Raw genomic sequence first — 13,521 nt, 5'->3', positions numbered from 1 at the left:
TTCTTGGTCCCTTGCTTTCAGTGGCACCTGGCCATGTTTTTTTTTCCCCTCCTGTTTTTCTACAAATTTTGTTTGTCTCATATCATCTCTAGCCGCTTTATCCTGTTCTACAGGGTCGCAGGCAAGCTGGAGCCTATCCCAGCTGACTACGGGCGAAAGGCGGGGTACACCCTGGACAAGTCGCCAGGTCATCACAGGGCTGACACATAGACACAGACAACCATTCACACTCACATTCACACCTACGGTCAATTTAGTCACCAGTTAGCCTAACCTGCATGTCTTTGGACTGTGGGGGAAACCGGAGCACCCGATGGAAACCCACGCGGACACGGGGAGAACATGCAAACTCCGCACAGAAAGGCCCTCGCCGGCCCCGGGGCTCGAACCCGGACCTTCTTGCTGTGAGGCGACAGCGCTAACCATTACACCACCGTGCCACCCCTCTTATGGATCTGCTTAATCAAATCCAAATGGTGACTTTTTTGGCCGGGCAGTGTACTTTGATGAAAAACAAACAAACAAAAACATTTTACTTGTTCATATCAATCATATGACTTTCTTTCTTTTTTCCCCCTCCTGTTTTTCTACAAATTTTGTTTGTCTCATATCATCTCTAGCCGCTTTATCCTGTTCTACAGGGTCGCAGGCAAGCTGGAGCCTATCCCAGCTGACTACGGGCGAAAGGCGGGGTACACCCTGGACAAGTCGCCAGGTCATCACAGGGCTGACACATAGACACAGACAACCATTCACACTCACATTCACACCTACGGTCAATTTAGAGTCACCAGTTAACCTAACCTGCATGTCTTTGGACTGTGGGGGAAACCGGAGCACCTGGAGGAAACCCACGCGGACACGGGGAGAACATACAAACTCCGCACAGAAAGGCCCTCGCCAGCCACGGGGCTCGAACCCGGACCTTCTTGCTGTGAGGCGACAGCGCTAACGCCCCTCTTATGGATCTGCTTAATCAAATCCAAATGGTGACTTTTTTGGCCGGGCAGTGTACTTTGATGAAAAACAAACAAACAAACAAAAACATTTTACTTATTCATATCAATCATATGACTTTCTTTCTTGGTCCCTTGCTTTCAGTGGCACCTGGCCATGTTTTTTCCCCCTCCTCCTGTTTTCCTACAAATTTTGTTTGTCTCATATCATCTCTAGCTGCTTTATCCTTCTACAGGGTCGCAGGCAAGCTGGAGCCTATCCCAGCTGACTACGGGCGAAAGGCGGGGTACACCCTGGACAAGTCGCCAGGTCATCACAGGGCTGACACATAGACACAGACAACCATTCACACTCACATTCACACCTACGGTCAATTTAGAGTCACCAGTTAACCTAACCTGCATGTCTTTGGACTGTGGGGGAAACCGGAGCACCCGGAGGAAACCCACGCGGACACGGGGAGAACATGCAAACTCCACACAGAAAGGCCCTCGCCGGCCACGGGGCTCGAACCCGGACCTTCTTGCTGTGAGGCGACAGCCCTAACGCCCCTCTTATGGATCTGCTTAATCAAATCCAAATGGTGACTTTTTTGGCCGGGCAGTATACTTTGATAAAAAACAAACAAACAAAAACATTTTACTTATTCATATCAATCATATGACTTTCTTTCTTGGTCCCTTGCTTTCAGTGGCACCTGGCCATGTTTTTTCCCCCTCCTCCTGTTTTCCTACAAATTGTGTTTGTACCGTATGAAAGAAAAAACAAAGCTGCTGCAGGGCCGCCATGCCGCACCGGCGCATAAACAGCGGCCCGCGCGCCCCCTGCTCCTTTTCCTGTGTGTCCGGCTCGTGCGTGCGCGCGCTCCCCGCGTGCTCCATATGTGGAGTGAACGGCCCGGGAGCGGAGCGGAGTAATGCAAGATGGGCGTGGTTCCGTTATGAGGTCACGGAGAGGCACGGAGCGCGCGCAGCAACGACAACACACACACAGAGAAAGAGAGAGAGAACATGAGCTGAGTGACAGAGGCAGGAAACGTTTTATTCACGCGGCCTTAAGTCGAGCAAAACAACTCGTTCTTTTTTACTCTGAAAAGGAAACTCGGAGCGGAACGCAGTGCCCTCGCTGCTGCTGGATCAGGAAGAAATCCCCTGCTTGCGTAAGAGAGAGAGGGACAGAGAGAGAGAGAGGGAGAGAGAGAGGACTCGGTTGCAGGGGCACGAAGAGGAAAGTTTTCCCAGCTGAAGTCGCCCCGCGTGAGCCATGCGCGCGCTGTTCAGTGTCGTGCTTTTGAAGGGATTTCCGACACCGCTGTAAAGTTTGCGCTCATGCGACAGAAGACGGAGGCGAGAACCGGATCCCGTCACGCGCACAGCTATTGTTCGTAAGCGTTTCCGCTTGGGGATTCTCGCGTGCTGGAACCGGGCGATCCAACTCGGTTGGATTTTATATTGCCGCGTTTGCGCTTGTTTCCCGTCCCCGAGCCCAGCCTTCACTCCAGGATGCAGGTTCTAATGAAACGGGTGTTGATCTGGCAGCTCGCGGCGCTGCTGCTGCTGCTGGCGACCGGCGGCCGGGCGCTGCTCTGTTTGCCCTGCGATGAGTCCAAGTGCGAGGAGCCGAAGCAGTGTGTCGGCGCCGTGGTGCCTGGGATCTGCGGCTGCTGCTCCGTGTGCGCCAAGCAGAAGAACGAGAGCTGCGGCGGGGTGTACGGCCTGTACGGCACGTGCGACGCGGGGCTGCGGTGCGTGATCAGACCCCCGCTCGGCGGCAGCTCCATCACGCAGTACGAAGTCGGAGTTTGCGAAGGTAACTGAGATCTGAGCTCTGTCTTCCTCAGCATAGTTGCTCTTCTCGGTGGAAAGTTTGTTTGTTTATTTGTTTACACACGCTTGGGTCCAATCAAGTGGTCTTAACCTTTCTCAGCCAAAAACTGCAGAAGAGTGTGAACCTAGAAACGTCATGCATCAGTTAAGTTGTGCATGGATGGATGGATGGATGGATGGATCTGTTTCCTAGAACTTCACAATGTCATGCAATGTTAATCCAGGCTACAATTAACAACCATATTATTAACTTTCATGTCCACGGTGGTGTAGTGGTTAGCACTGTCACCTCACAGCAAGGAGGTCCTGGGTTCGAGCCCGGCAGCCGGCGAGGGCCTTTCTGTCTGGAGTTTGCATGTTCTCCCTGTGTCTGCGTGGGTTTGCTCCGGTTTCCCCCACAGTCCAAAGACATGCAGGTTAGGTTAATTGACAGCTCTAAATTGACCGTAGGTGTGAATGGTTGTTTGTCTTTTGTGTCAGCCCTGCAATAACCTGTCCAGGGTGTACCCCACCTCTTGCTCCAGCTTGCCTGCATCCCTGTAGAACAGGATAAGCAGCTAGAGATGATGGATGGATGGATAGATGGATGGATGTCCAGGTACTTGAATTCACCAACTTTCTTTACATCAACTCCTTGCATCTTCGCTACACTCTCAGAGACATGCAGGTTAGGTTAATTGGCAGCTCTAAATTGACCGTAGGTGTGAATGGTTGTTTGTCTTTGTGTCAGCCCTGCAATAACCTGGCGACTTGCCCAGGGTGTACCCTGCCGCTTGCCTACGACCCTGTAGAACAGGATAAGCAGCTAGAGATAATGGATGGATGGATGTGCAGGTACTTGAATTCACCAACTTTCTTTACATTGACTCCTTGCATCTTCGGTACACTCTCAAAGACATGCAGGTTAGGTTAATTGGCGGTTCTAAATTGACCGTAGGTGTGAATGGTTGTTTGTCTTTGTGTCAGCCCTGCAATAACCTGGCGACTTGTCCAAGGTGTACCCCGCCTCTCGCTCCTGCGACCCTGTAGAACAGGATAAGCAGCTAGAGAGGATGGATGGATGTCCAGGTACTTGAATTCACCAACTTTCTTTACATCGACTCCTTGCATCTTCACTACCCTCTCAAAGACATGCTAATTGGCTGCTCTAAAATGACCGGAGTGTGAATGGTTGTTTGTCTCTGTGTCAGCCCTGTGATAACCTGGCGACTTGCCCAGGGTGTACCCTGCCGCTTGCCTGCGACCCTGTAGAACAGGATAAGCAGCTAGAGATAATGGATGGATGGATGTCCAGGTACTTGAATTCACCAACTTTCTTTACATCGACTCCTTGCATCTTCGCTGCACTCTCAAAGACATGCTAATTGGCTGCTCTAAATTGACCGCAGGTGTGAATGTGAGTGTGAATGGTTGTTTGTCTCTGTGTGTCAGCCCTGCGATGATCTGGTGACTCGTCCAGAGTGTACAGACCTATTGAATCATTATTATAGGCTACAAAGTGATGTAAAAGAGCCTGAGTGCTGAAGGACGCTACAGCTGTTTACTGTAAACACGCTTCTCACGGAGAGGAAGAGACAGATAAGGGAAGGGAGTGAGCAGGCTGCTTATTGTGTTTGCAGTATGTGGGTTTTGCATTTCTTTGACATATCACTGCGAACGGATTCCGTGCTGTTTTGGGATGATCACACTGTTTTTTTTCCCACCATCGGAATGTTGGCTATGCGGCTCAGCTCGCGCCTCTCTGCTTGTATTGTGCACCGGAGGACACACGGACGGCAGCTTCTCCTCACAAGCCGCCACCATATCCACTGCACACTCCCCCTTCACTCGTTTAATCATCAATATTTTATTAGCAGTACGAAAGTGATGACTAATCTGATGCAATGAGTCATTTTTAATTTTCTACCTGTTGAACAGTTCCTCAGCCCAAAGCACAAGTTCCATCCATCCATTATCTGTAGCTGCTTATCCTGTGCAGGGTCGTGGGCAAGCTGGAGCCTATCCATGGGTGAGAGGCAGGGTAAACCCTGGGCAAGTCGCCAGATCATCGCAGGGGTGACGCATGCCCCTTTTCCACCAAAGCAGTTCCAGGGCTGGTTCGGGGCCAGTGCTTAGTTTGGAACCGGGTTTTCTGTTTCCACTGACAAAGAACTGGCTCTGGGGCCAGAAAAACCGGTTCCAGGCTAGCACCAACTCTCTGCTGGGCCAGAGGAAAGAACCGCTTACGTCAGCGGGGGGGGGCGGAGTTGTTAAGACCAACAACAATAACAAGGCCGTGAAAGATCGCCATTTTCAAGTGACGAGGAGCAGCAGCTGTACAAACGTGAAGTCATCCATTATTATTGTTGTTGTTGTTGCTGCTGCTGCTTCTTCTGTGTTGTTTTTGCTTCGATATTCGCGCCAAGGTTTATGCAAACGTAGCGATGTAACTGACTTATACAACGACGTAATGACGTGGCTTCTGATAGCACCGCGAGCTATGGAAAAGCAAACTGGTTCTCAGCTGGCTCGCAAGTTGAACGAGTTGTGAACCAGCACCAGCACTGGCCCCGAACCAGCCCTGGAACTGATTTGGTGGAAAAGGGATATCCGAGACAAACAACCATTCACACTCACGTTCACACCTACAGTCAATTTAGAGCTGCCAATCAGCATGTCTTTGAGAGTGTAGTGAAGATGTAAGGAGCAGACGTAAAGAAAGTTGGTGAATTCAAGTACCTGAGGTCAACTGTGCAGGAAAATGGGGGCTGCAATAGTGAGGTGAGAGAGAGAGAGAGAGAGAGAGAGTGTGCAGGCAGGGTGGAGCAGTTGGAGAAGGCTTTCGGGAGTCGTTTGTAATAAGAAAGTCCCAGCAAAAGTGAAAGATAAGATGTATAAGACAGTAGTGAGACCAGCTGTGATGTACGGATTGGAGACCGTACCCTTAACAAAGAGACAGGAGGCAAAGTTGGAGGTGGCGGAGTTGAGGATGTTAAGGATTGCGATGGGAGTGACAAGGTTGGACAGGATAAAGAACGAGCACATCAGAGGGACAGCGCATGTGGAGAGCTTGGGAATTAAGCTAAGAGAGATGAGACTGAGATGGTATGGGCACATCCTGAGAAGAGATGCAGAGCATGTTGGAAGGAGAATGTTGAGGATGGAGCTGCCAGGCACACGAAAACGAGGAAGACCAAAGAGGAGATACATGGATGTGGTGAGAGAGGACATTAAAGTGGCAGGTGTGGTAGAGAAGGATGCGGAAGACAGGGAGCAATGGAGATGAAAGATCTGCTGTGGCGACCCCTAATCGGGAGCAGCCAAAAGAAGAATTAGCATATCTTTGGACTGTAGGGGAAACTGGAGCACACCCACACAGAGAACATTCAGACTCCACACAGATAGGCTCTCGTCAGCCGCTGGGCTCGAACCCAGGACCTTCTTGCTGTGAGGCAACAGTGCTAACCACTACACCACCGTGCTGCCTCAAAGCACAAGTGATGTAATAGAGCTCAAATGATCTGTGCATCAAGACATCAGAACCATGACAATACTCTCAGAAATAATACAACCCCGATTCCAAAAAAGTTGGGACAAAGTACAAATTGTAAATAAAAACAGAATGCAATGATGTGGAAGTTTCAAAATTCCATATTTTATTCAGAATAGAACATAGATGACACATCAAATGTTTAAACTGAGAAAATGTATCATTTAAAGAGAAAAATTAGGTGATTTTAAATTTCATGACAACACATCTCAAAGTTGGGACAAGGCCATGTTTACCACTGTGAGACATCCCCTTTTCTCTTTACAACAGTCTGTAAACGTCTGGGGACTGAGGAGACAAGTTGCTCAAGTTTAGGGATAGGAATGTTAACCCATTCTTGTCTAATGTAGGATTCTAGTTGCTCAACTGTCTTGGGTCTTTTTTGTCGTATTTTCCGTTTTATGATGCACCAAATGTTTTCTATGGGTGAAAGATCTGGACTGCAGGCTGGCCAGTTCAGTACCCGGACCCTTCTTCTACGCAGCCATGATGCTGTAATTGATGCAGTATGTGGTTTGGCATTGTCATGTTGGAAAATGCAAGGTCTTCCCTGAAAGAGACGTCGTCTGGATGGGAGCACATGTTGCTCTAGAACCTGGATATACCTTTCAGCATTGATGGTGTCTTTCCAGATGTGTAAGCTGCCCATGCCACATGCACTAATGCAACCCCATACCATCAGAGATGCAGGCTTCTGAACTGAGCGCTGATAACAACTTGGGTCGTCCTTCTCCTCTTTAGTCCGAATGACACGGCGTCCCTGATTTCCATAAAGAACTTCAAATTTTGATTCGTCTGACCACAGAACAGTTTTCCACTTTGCCACAGTCCATTTTAAATGAGCCTTGGCCCAGAGAAGACGTCTGCGCTTCTGGATCATGTTTAGATACGGCTTCTTCTTTGAACTATAGAGTTTTAGCTGGCAACGGCAGATGGCACGGTGAATTGTGTTCACAGATAATGTTCTCTGGAAATATTCCTGAGCCCATTTTGTGATTTCCAATACAGAAGCATGCCTGTATGTGATGCAGTGCCGTCTAAGGGCCCGAAGATCACGGGCACCCAGTATGGTTTTCCTGCCTTGACCCTTACGCACACAGATTCTTCCAGATTCTCTGAATCTTTTGATGATATTATGCACTGTAGATGATGATATGTTCAAACTCTTTGCAATTTTACACTGTCGAACTCCTTTCTGATATTGCTCCACTATTTGTCGGCGCAGAATTAGGGGGATTGGTGATCCTCTTCCCATCTTTACTTCTGAGAGCCGCTGCCACTCCAAGATGCTCTTTTTATACCCAGTCATGTTAATGACCTATTGCCAATTGACCTAATGAGTTGCAATTTGGTCCTCCAGCTGTTCCTTTTTTGTACCTTTAACTTTTCCAGCCTCTTATTGCCCCCGTCCCAACTTTTTTGAGATGTGTTGCTGTCATGAAATTTCAAATGAGCCGATATTTGGCATGAAATTTCAAAATGTCTCACTTTCGACATTTGATATGTTGTCCATGTTCTATTGTGAATACAATATCAGTTTTTGAGATTTGTAAATTATTGCAATCCGTTTTTATTTACAATTTGTACTTTGTCCCAACTTTTTTGGAATCGGGGTTGTAGTAGGTGACGCAACTGTGACAATTCCTTGTCACTGGGGCGTTTTTTTTTTTTTTGTACCTTTAGTGTATATCCGGGCGGTACGGTGGTGTCGTGATTAGCCCTGTCGCCTCACAGCAAGATGGTTCTGGGTTCGAACCTCACAGGGGCCTTTCTGTGTGGAGTTTGGATGTTCTCCTCATGTCTGTCTGGGTTTCCTCCGGGTGCTCTGGTTTCCCCCACTGTTCAAAGACATGTGGTTAGGTTTACTGGCTACTCTAAATTGTCCATAGGTGTGAATGTATGTGCATGGTTGAGAGGAGTAAACCTCCTATAAATAATCCAGTAGAAGGCAACGGGAAACCACTACTGTAATCCTTCCTGAGAAATCTGGACCTGCCATTAGGCAGAACACTTTAAAAAAAAAAGCATATATCCAGTACATGATGACTGATGGTTATACCTTTACAAGTCCACTCTTGTACCTTTTTGATTATCTTTTTAGTGTAATAGTTTAAAGGTGCGTTACAGGCACCTTTCCTGGTTTAAGTCAAGGCACATGCTAAAGGTGCAAAAGATGTACCCTTGAGATACCACCTCAGTATATGGAAGCCTGTTTCTTTCACTGAGAAGGTTTCTCATAATTCTGACTTTCTGTCTCGTAATTTTAAAATCCTATCAACTATGTCATAATTATGATTTACTATCTTGTCATAATGAGATTATATAATAATATTGGGAAAATGTTCTCATTATTATGAATTAGTAAGTCAGTATTATGACATAAGGCGTAAATATGAAATAATATCTCATAATTATGAGATACGTTCTCCATTATTATGACATATCATGCGATTTCATTTTTTGTTCAAGTGGCAGAAATGCGCTTCTCTACCAGTGACAAGTAAAGGTACAGTTTAGCATCCTTTTTTTTCTGATGGAGTCGGAGACTGTAAACCGATGACGAGGCGTGTTGTTTTTGTTGTTAGGACCAGTCCTGGTCTTGGTCAGAAGACACGCTGTTCTCAATACCGTGGGTCACATTTCAGCTCAACTGATTATGAAAACATGCCGAAGGCGTCTTGGCTGCTTTGCGTGTAATATCTTAGGTGACATCTAATGTAATCCAGCCAAGAAAACAGAACAGGATAAAGTGTCAAAGCAGTGCCTGCCACAGGAATGCAAAAGATCAAAGCAAGGATTGCGAAAGCTGCGGTTTTGGCTGTAATAGTTGCTATGGTGACCCCACCCTGACCCTATTACAAGCTGAGATCAGGGTCATTCGAGTGAAGTGCTTTCTAATCTATGCATGACATGCTTTCATATCGAGATTCATGTTCCATGACAGGCCTATATGTGTCAGTCTGGGAAAACCCATTGGCTAGAACTGTGGTTGGATTCTGGTGAACGGCCAAAAAAAGATGAAAGATCAGGTTTTGGCCCAAATCGTGTTTTTCTGCCTATAACAAATCTTGACACCTCAGATGTTAGAAGCCATGCATATGCTTCATCAGTGTGTTTTTATTTACTTCTTTCCAGTGGTAAAATAGACTGCCAAACACATCGAAATCCTTGCAAGCTAAGTCATATTGTCTCATATAGTGAATGTCACCAAATGTCTCGTGTGTACCCAACACATCCATCTTAGTGTGATAATCTGCCTATTGAACTTCACTCTGAGAGCCGACGTCTCGGGTCCTGTGTTAACAGAAGAGTCACAGGTTCCCATGGGACACTGCTTTTACTCTGTAGTACTGTAACAAGGAATTCCATTAAGCCCAGGCTCAGAGTCCACTGCACAGCACAGAACACTAAAATAAATACCGTACACAGGCTGGTGTTTAGTATACTGGGCTTTGTAGACCACGCACATGGTCTGAGGCACTCTGAACATTTTAGAATTTAGATTAGTGAAACTCACTAATCGGGGCGGCACAGTGGTGTAGTGGTTAGCACTGTCGCCTCACAGCAAGAAGGTCTGGGTTCGAGCCCCGTGGCCGGCGGGGGCCTTTCTGTGCGGAGTTTACATGTTCTGTCCGTGTGGGTTTCCTCCGGGTGCTCCGGTTTCCCCCACAGTCCAAAGACATGCAGGTTAGGTTAACTGGTGACTCTAAATTGACCGTAGGTGTGAGTGTGAATGGTTGTCTGTGTGTCAGCCCTGTGATGACCTGGCGACTTGTCCAGGGTGTACCCCGCCTTTCGCCCATAGTCAGCTGGGATAGGCTCCAGCTTGCCTGCAACCCTGTAGAACAGGATAAAGCGGCTAGAGATGATGAGATGAGAAATTCACTAATCACTAATGCAGCGCGGCAGCACGGTGGTGTAGTGGTTAGCACTGTCGCCTCACAGCAAGAAGGTTCTGGGTTCGAGCCCAGTGGCTGATGGGGGCCCTTTCTGTGTGGAGTTTGCATGCTGTCTTTGTGGGTTTCCTCTGGGTGTTCCGGTTTCCGCTACAGTCCAAAGACATGCAGGTCAGGCTAATTGGTGGCTCTAAATTGACCGTGAGTGCGAATGGTTGTTTGTCTCTGTGTCAGTCCTGCGATGACCTGGCGACTTGTCCAGGGTGTACCCCCCTCGCCCATAGTCAGCTGGGATAGGCTCCAGCTTGCCTGCGACCCTGTACAGGATAAGCGGTTACGGATAATGGATGGATGGATGGACTAATGAAATGCACCAAGTGGAGCATTGGACAAGATGCTTGCGTATATTAAGGCAATGCACAAGTGTCAAAAATATGTAATGCTTTTATTCAAATACAGTACAGTTTTCTTTGTATAATAAGAAAATACTTGCAGGTTAAGATGTGGAATATGGTTTAAAAGCATTCAGTCACCATTTAGGATTTTATGTACTGTGAAAACAACAAAATGAAATTCAAAATCCCTAGACTGCACCAAGGGCATAGTTTTTGTGAATTAAGAAACAACTACTTCTTTTTCATTCTATCAGTTGAAAAAAAAAAAGCTGAGGAGAGATGCTCGTCAGCGAGCAGTGTGCCACTTGAGTCATCCTTGAAAAGAATGGAAATCAGGAAGTCTCGGAAAATTGCTGGAATGTTGGTATTTTCAATTAACAGCTTGAGATAGGGGAATGCCCTAGAGTAATATATCAGTATGTAAATATATATATGAAAAAAAAATCAGAAAAAGGAGAAGATTAGAAGATAGATTTTATCAGTGCCAGGGCTTAAAGTCATGACCCTCTGATCAGTAGCCCAAAACCTGAATCATTGAGTTGCTATTACACCCCAGTACATACAACCTGGGCGGCACGGTGGCGCACTGGTTAACACTGTCACCTCACAGTAAGAAGGTTCTGGGTTCAAGCCCAGTGGCTGACGGGGGCCTTTCTGTGTGGAGTTTGCATGCTCTCCCCGTGTCTGCGTGGGTTTCCTCCAGATGTCCAAAGACATGCAGTTAGGCTAACTGGATACTCTAAATTGTCCATTAATCAAGCTTGGAGAGGGATGGGCTCCGCCAAGTTTAAATGCCCTAGACACAACAACGATGGGGCGGCACGGTGGTGTAGTGGTTAGCGCTTTCGTCTCACAGCAAGAAGGTCCGGGTTCGAGCCCCGTGGCCGGCGAGGGCCTTTCTGTGCGGAGTTTGCATGTTCTCCCCGTGTCCGTGTGGGTTTCCTCTGGGTGCTCCGGTTTCCCCCACAGTCCAAAGACATGCAGGTTAGGTTAACTGGTGACTCTAAATTGACCATAGGTGTGAATGGTTGTCTGTGTTTATGTGTCAGCCCTGTGATGACCTGGCGACTTGTCCAGGGTGTACCCCGCCTTTCGCCTGTAGTCAGCTGGGATAGGCTCCAGCTTGCCTGCGACCCTGTAGAAGGATAAAGCGGCTAGAGATAATGAGATGAGACAAAAACGATAGACTGTTAAAATGTCATCAGTGGTGCCCCTGTGGCCCTTGCCGGCTATGGGAGGAAGAAGACGAAGATATACCACCTGAAAGGGTTAAAAGTTTAAAACATCTCTTGTTAACACTCCAGATTTCACAAACCTTTGACATTTATCTTTGTGCGGACAGCATCCACAAATATTTGAAAAATTACTACTGACGTCAGAAAAAGAGAAACTGTCTAGATATGCCTTTGTTTGTTCCCCAGATCATTTATAGGCAGGGCTAGTGCTAAGCCAGGAAGGAGCATAAAAAGTGAGCATACACAAACACTTCCTTTTCCCCTTGTTTTTGCAGTGTATCGGAGGAATGTGTGTGCTCGGCCTGTTGCAGCCTATCAGAGTCTTCAGCCCTCTGGCTGCGTGTCAACTCCGCTGTCTGATGCCAAATAATTTAGGGCCTTAAAAACAACACACATTAATCCCGAAAGAGTGGAGCATGTATGGCACTCATGCTTGCCTGGGATACATGGGTATTTACTCACATATTCTGTCAAACATTCTTTCACAAGCGCTCACTGACAGTTCACCTTGGAACGCAATGGCATAGGGAGTCGGGTGAAATTTATTTGTGTAGCTTGACACCCCAGTCCATCACACACAGCATGCATTTCTAACATGGCAACTGTATGTGTGTGTGTATAAAACACGGCTGGTACGTTCCTGAATACGAGTGCATCAAGGTTTGTAACTCAGAAGCTGATTATCTGTGTGAAGTTTGGCCTCAGAACCTTGGACCTGTTTGCATATTCTGCATCCAGACTCTTGCACCGAGTCCCTGATGCCAGCATTGCAATGTCATGCACTAAAATCACAATCTGTCTGGCTAGAAGAATAATCAGCAGTCTTTATTACATGAACGACTGGAAAGTGGGCACATGGAATTACATGCAGTCTGTTCAGAGTCAACAACACAGGCGTGTCTAGGGCCGGGTATCACAGTCAGTTTCCTAGATCGATTCGATTTCGATTCTTAGGGTTTTAAATTGATTAATCATGATTCGATTCAATCTGAATCAATTCAGTCTGCTCTTAAATAATGAAAATATCTCCATCCAGTACGTCACAAACTACCTTGGTTTTATCAAGCTCTTCGTCTTTTGTCGTTTTAAATTTGAAATGATTCCACACGTCAGATTTCATTTGAGACGGCTTGCCGAGCGGTGTTTTCCCTGCCTCAGCCATGGCTCTGGCCTCAGCCATTTTGTGTGCGTGCTTGAACGTCATGACGTGCGACTGCGCAGCTGCGTCATCACGCACGAGACGGCTGAGGGAGGAAAATCACACAACACACGAGATTGTGTTGTGGAAAAAAAAAAAATCAATCTCATGCCCTATGAATCGATAGTGCGAAATTTAAATGAAATCGATCCAAAATTGATTAAATCGATTTTTTTTTTTTTTTTTACCCAGCCCTAGGCGTGTCTGCGTGTCTATCCTTGTTTCTGTTATATTCACATACCCAGTCGTCTTCCTGTAACAAAAGGCCAACATATTGTTCTTAATCAGTGTCAGTCGGACTGATCTGTAGGACATTATTTTGGCAAATGCTAAATGACCCATTAAAACACAGGTTAGGTATATCCATCCATTATCCTTAACCGCTTATCCTGTGCAGGGTCGCGGGCAAACTGGAGCCTATCCCAGCTGACTATGGGCAAGGGGCGGGGTACACCCTGGACAAGTCACCAGATCATCGCAAGGCT

At 47.0% G+C, this 13,521-nt stretch overlaps 1 protein-coding gene across 3 annotated transcripts in view; it reads left to right on the top strand.

Moving 5' to 3' along the window:
- Positions 1-1,921: 1,921 nt before the first annotated feature.
- The window catches only part of crim1 (cysteine rich transmembrane BMP regulator 1 (chordin-like)), a 211,305-nt gene continuing 199,705 nt past the window's right edge, over positions 1,922-13,521 (top strand). For all 3 annotated transcript variants that reach the window (XM_060934200.1, XM_060934199.1, XM_060934198.1), the window contains exon 1: positions 1,922-2,766. In XM_060934200.1, the coding sequence (XP_060790183.1) occupies positions 2,460-2,766 (307 nt within the window). In that variant the 5' untranslated portion in view covers positions 1,922-2,459. The remainder of the gene's footprint in view (positions 2,767-13,521) is intronic.

The sequence above is a fragment of the Neoarius graeffei genome, chromosome 11, assembly GCF_027579695.1.
Source record: "Neoarius graeffei isolate fNeoGra1 chromosome 11, fNeoGra1.pri, whole genome shotgun sequence".
NCBI classification, from domain to species: Eukaryota; Metazoa; Chordata; class Actinopteri; order Siluriformes; family Ariidae; genus Neoarius; species Neoarius graeffei.
This window is presented reverse-complemented; position numbering and strand designations above follow the sequence as displayed.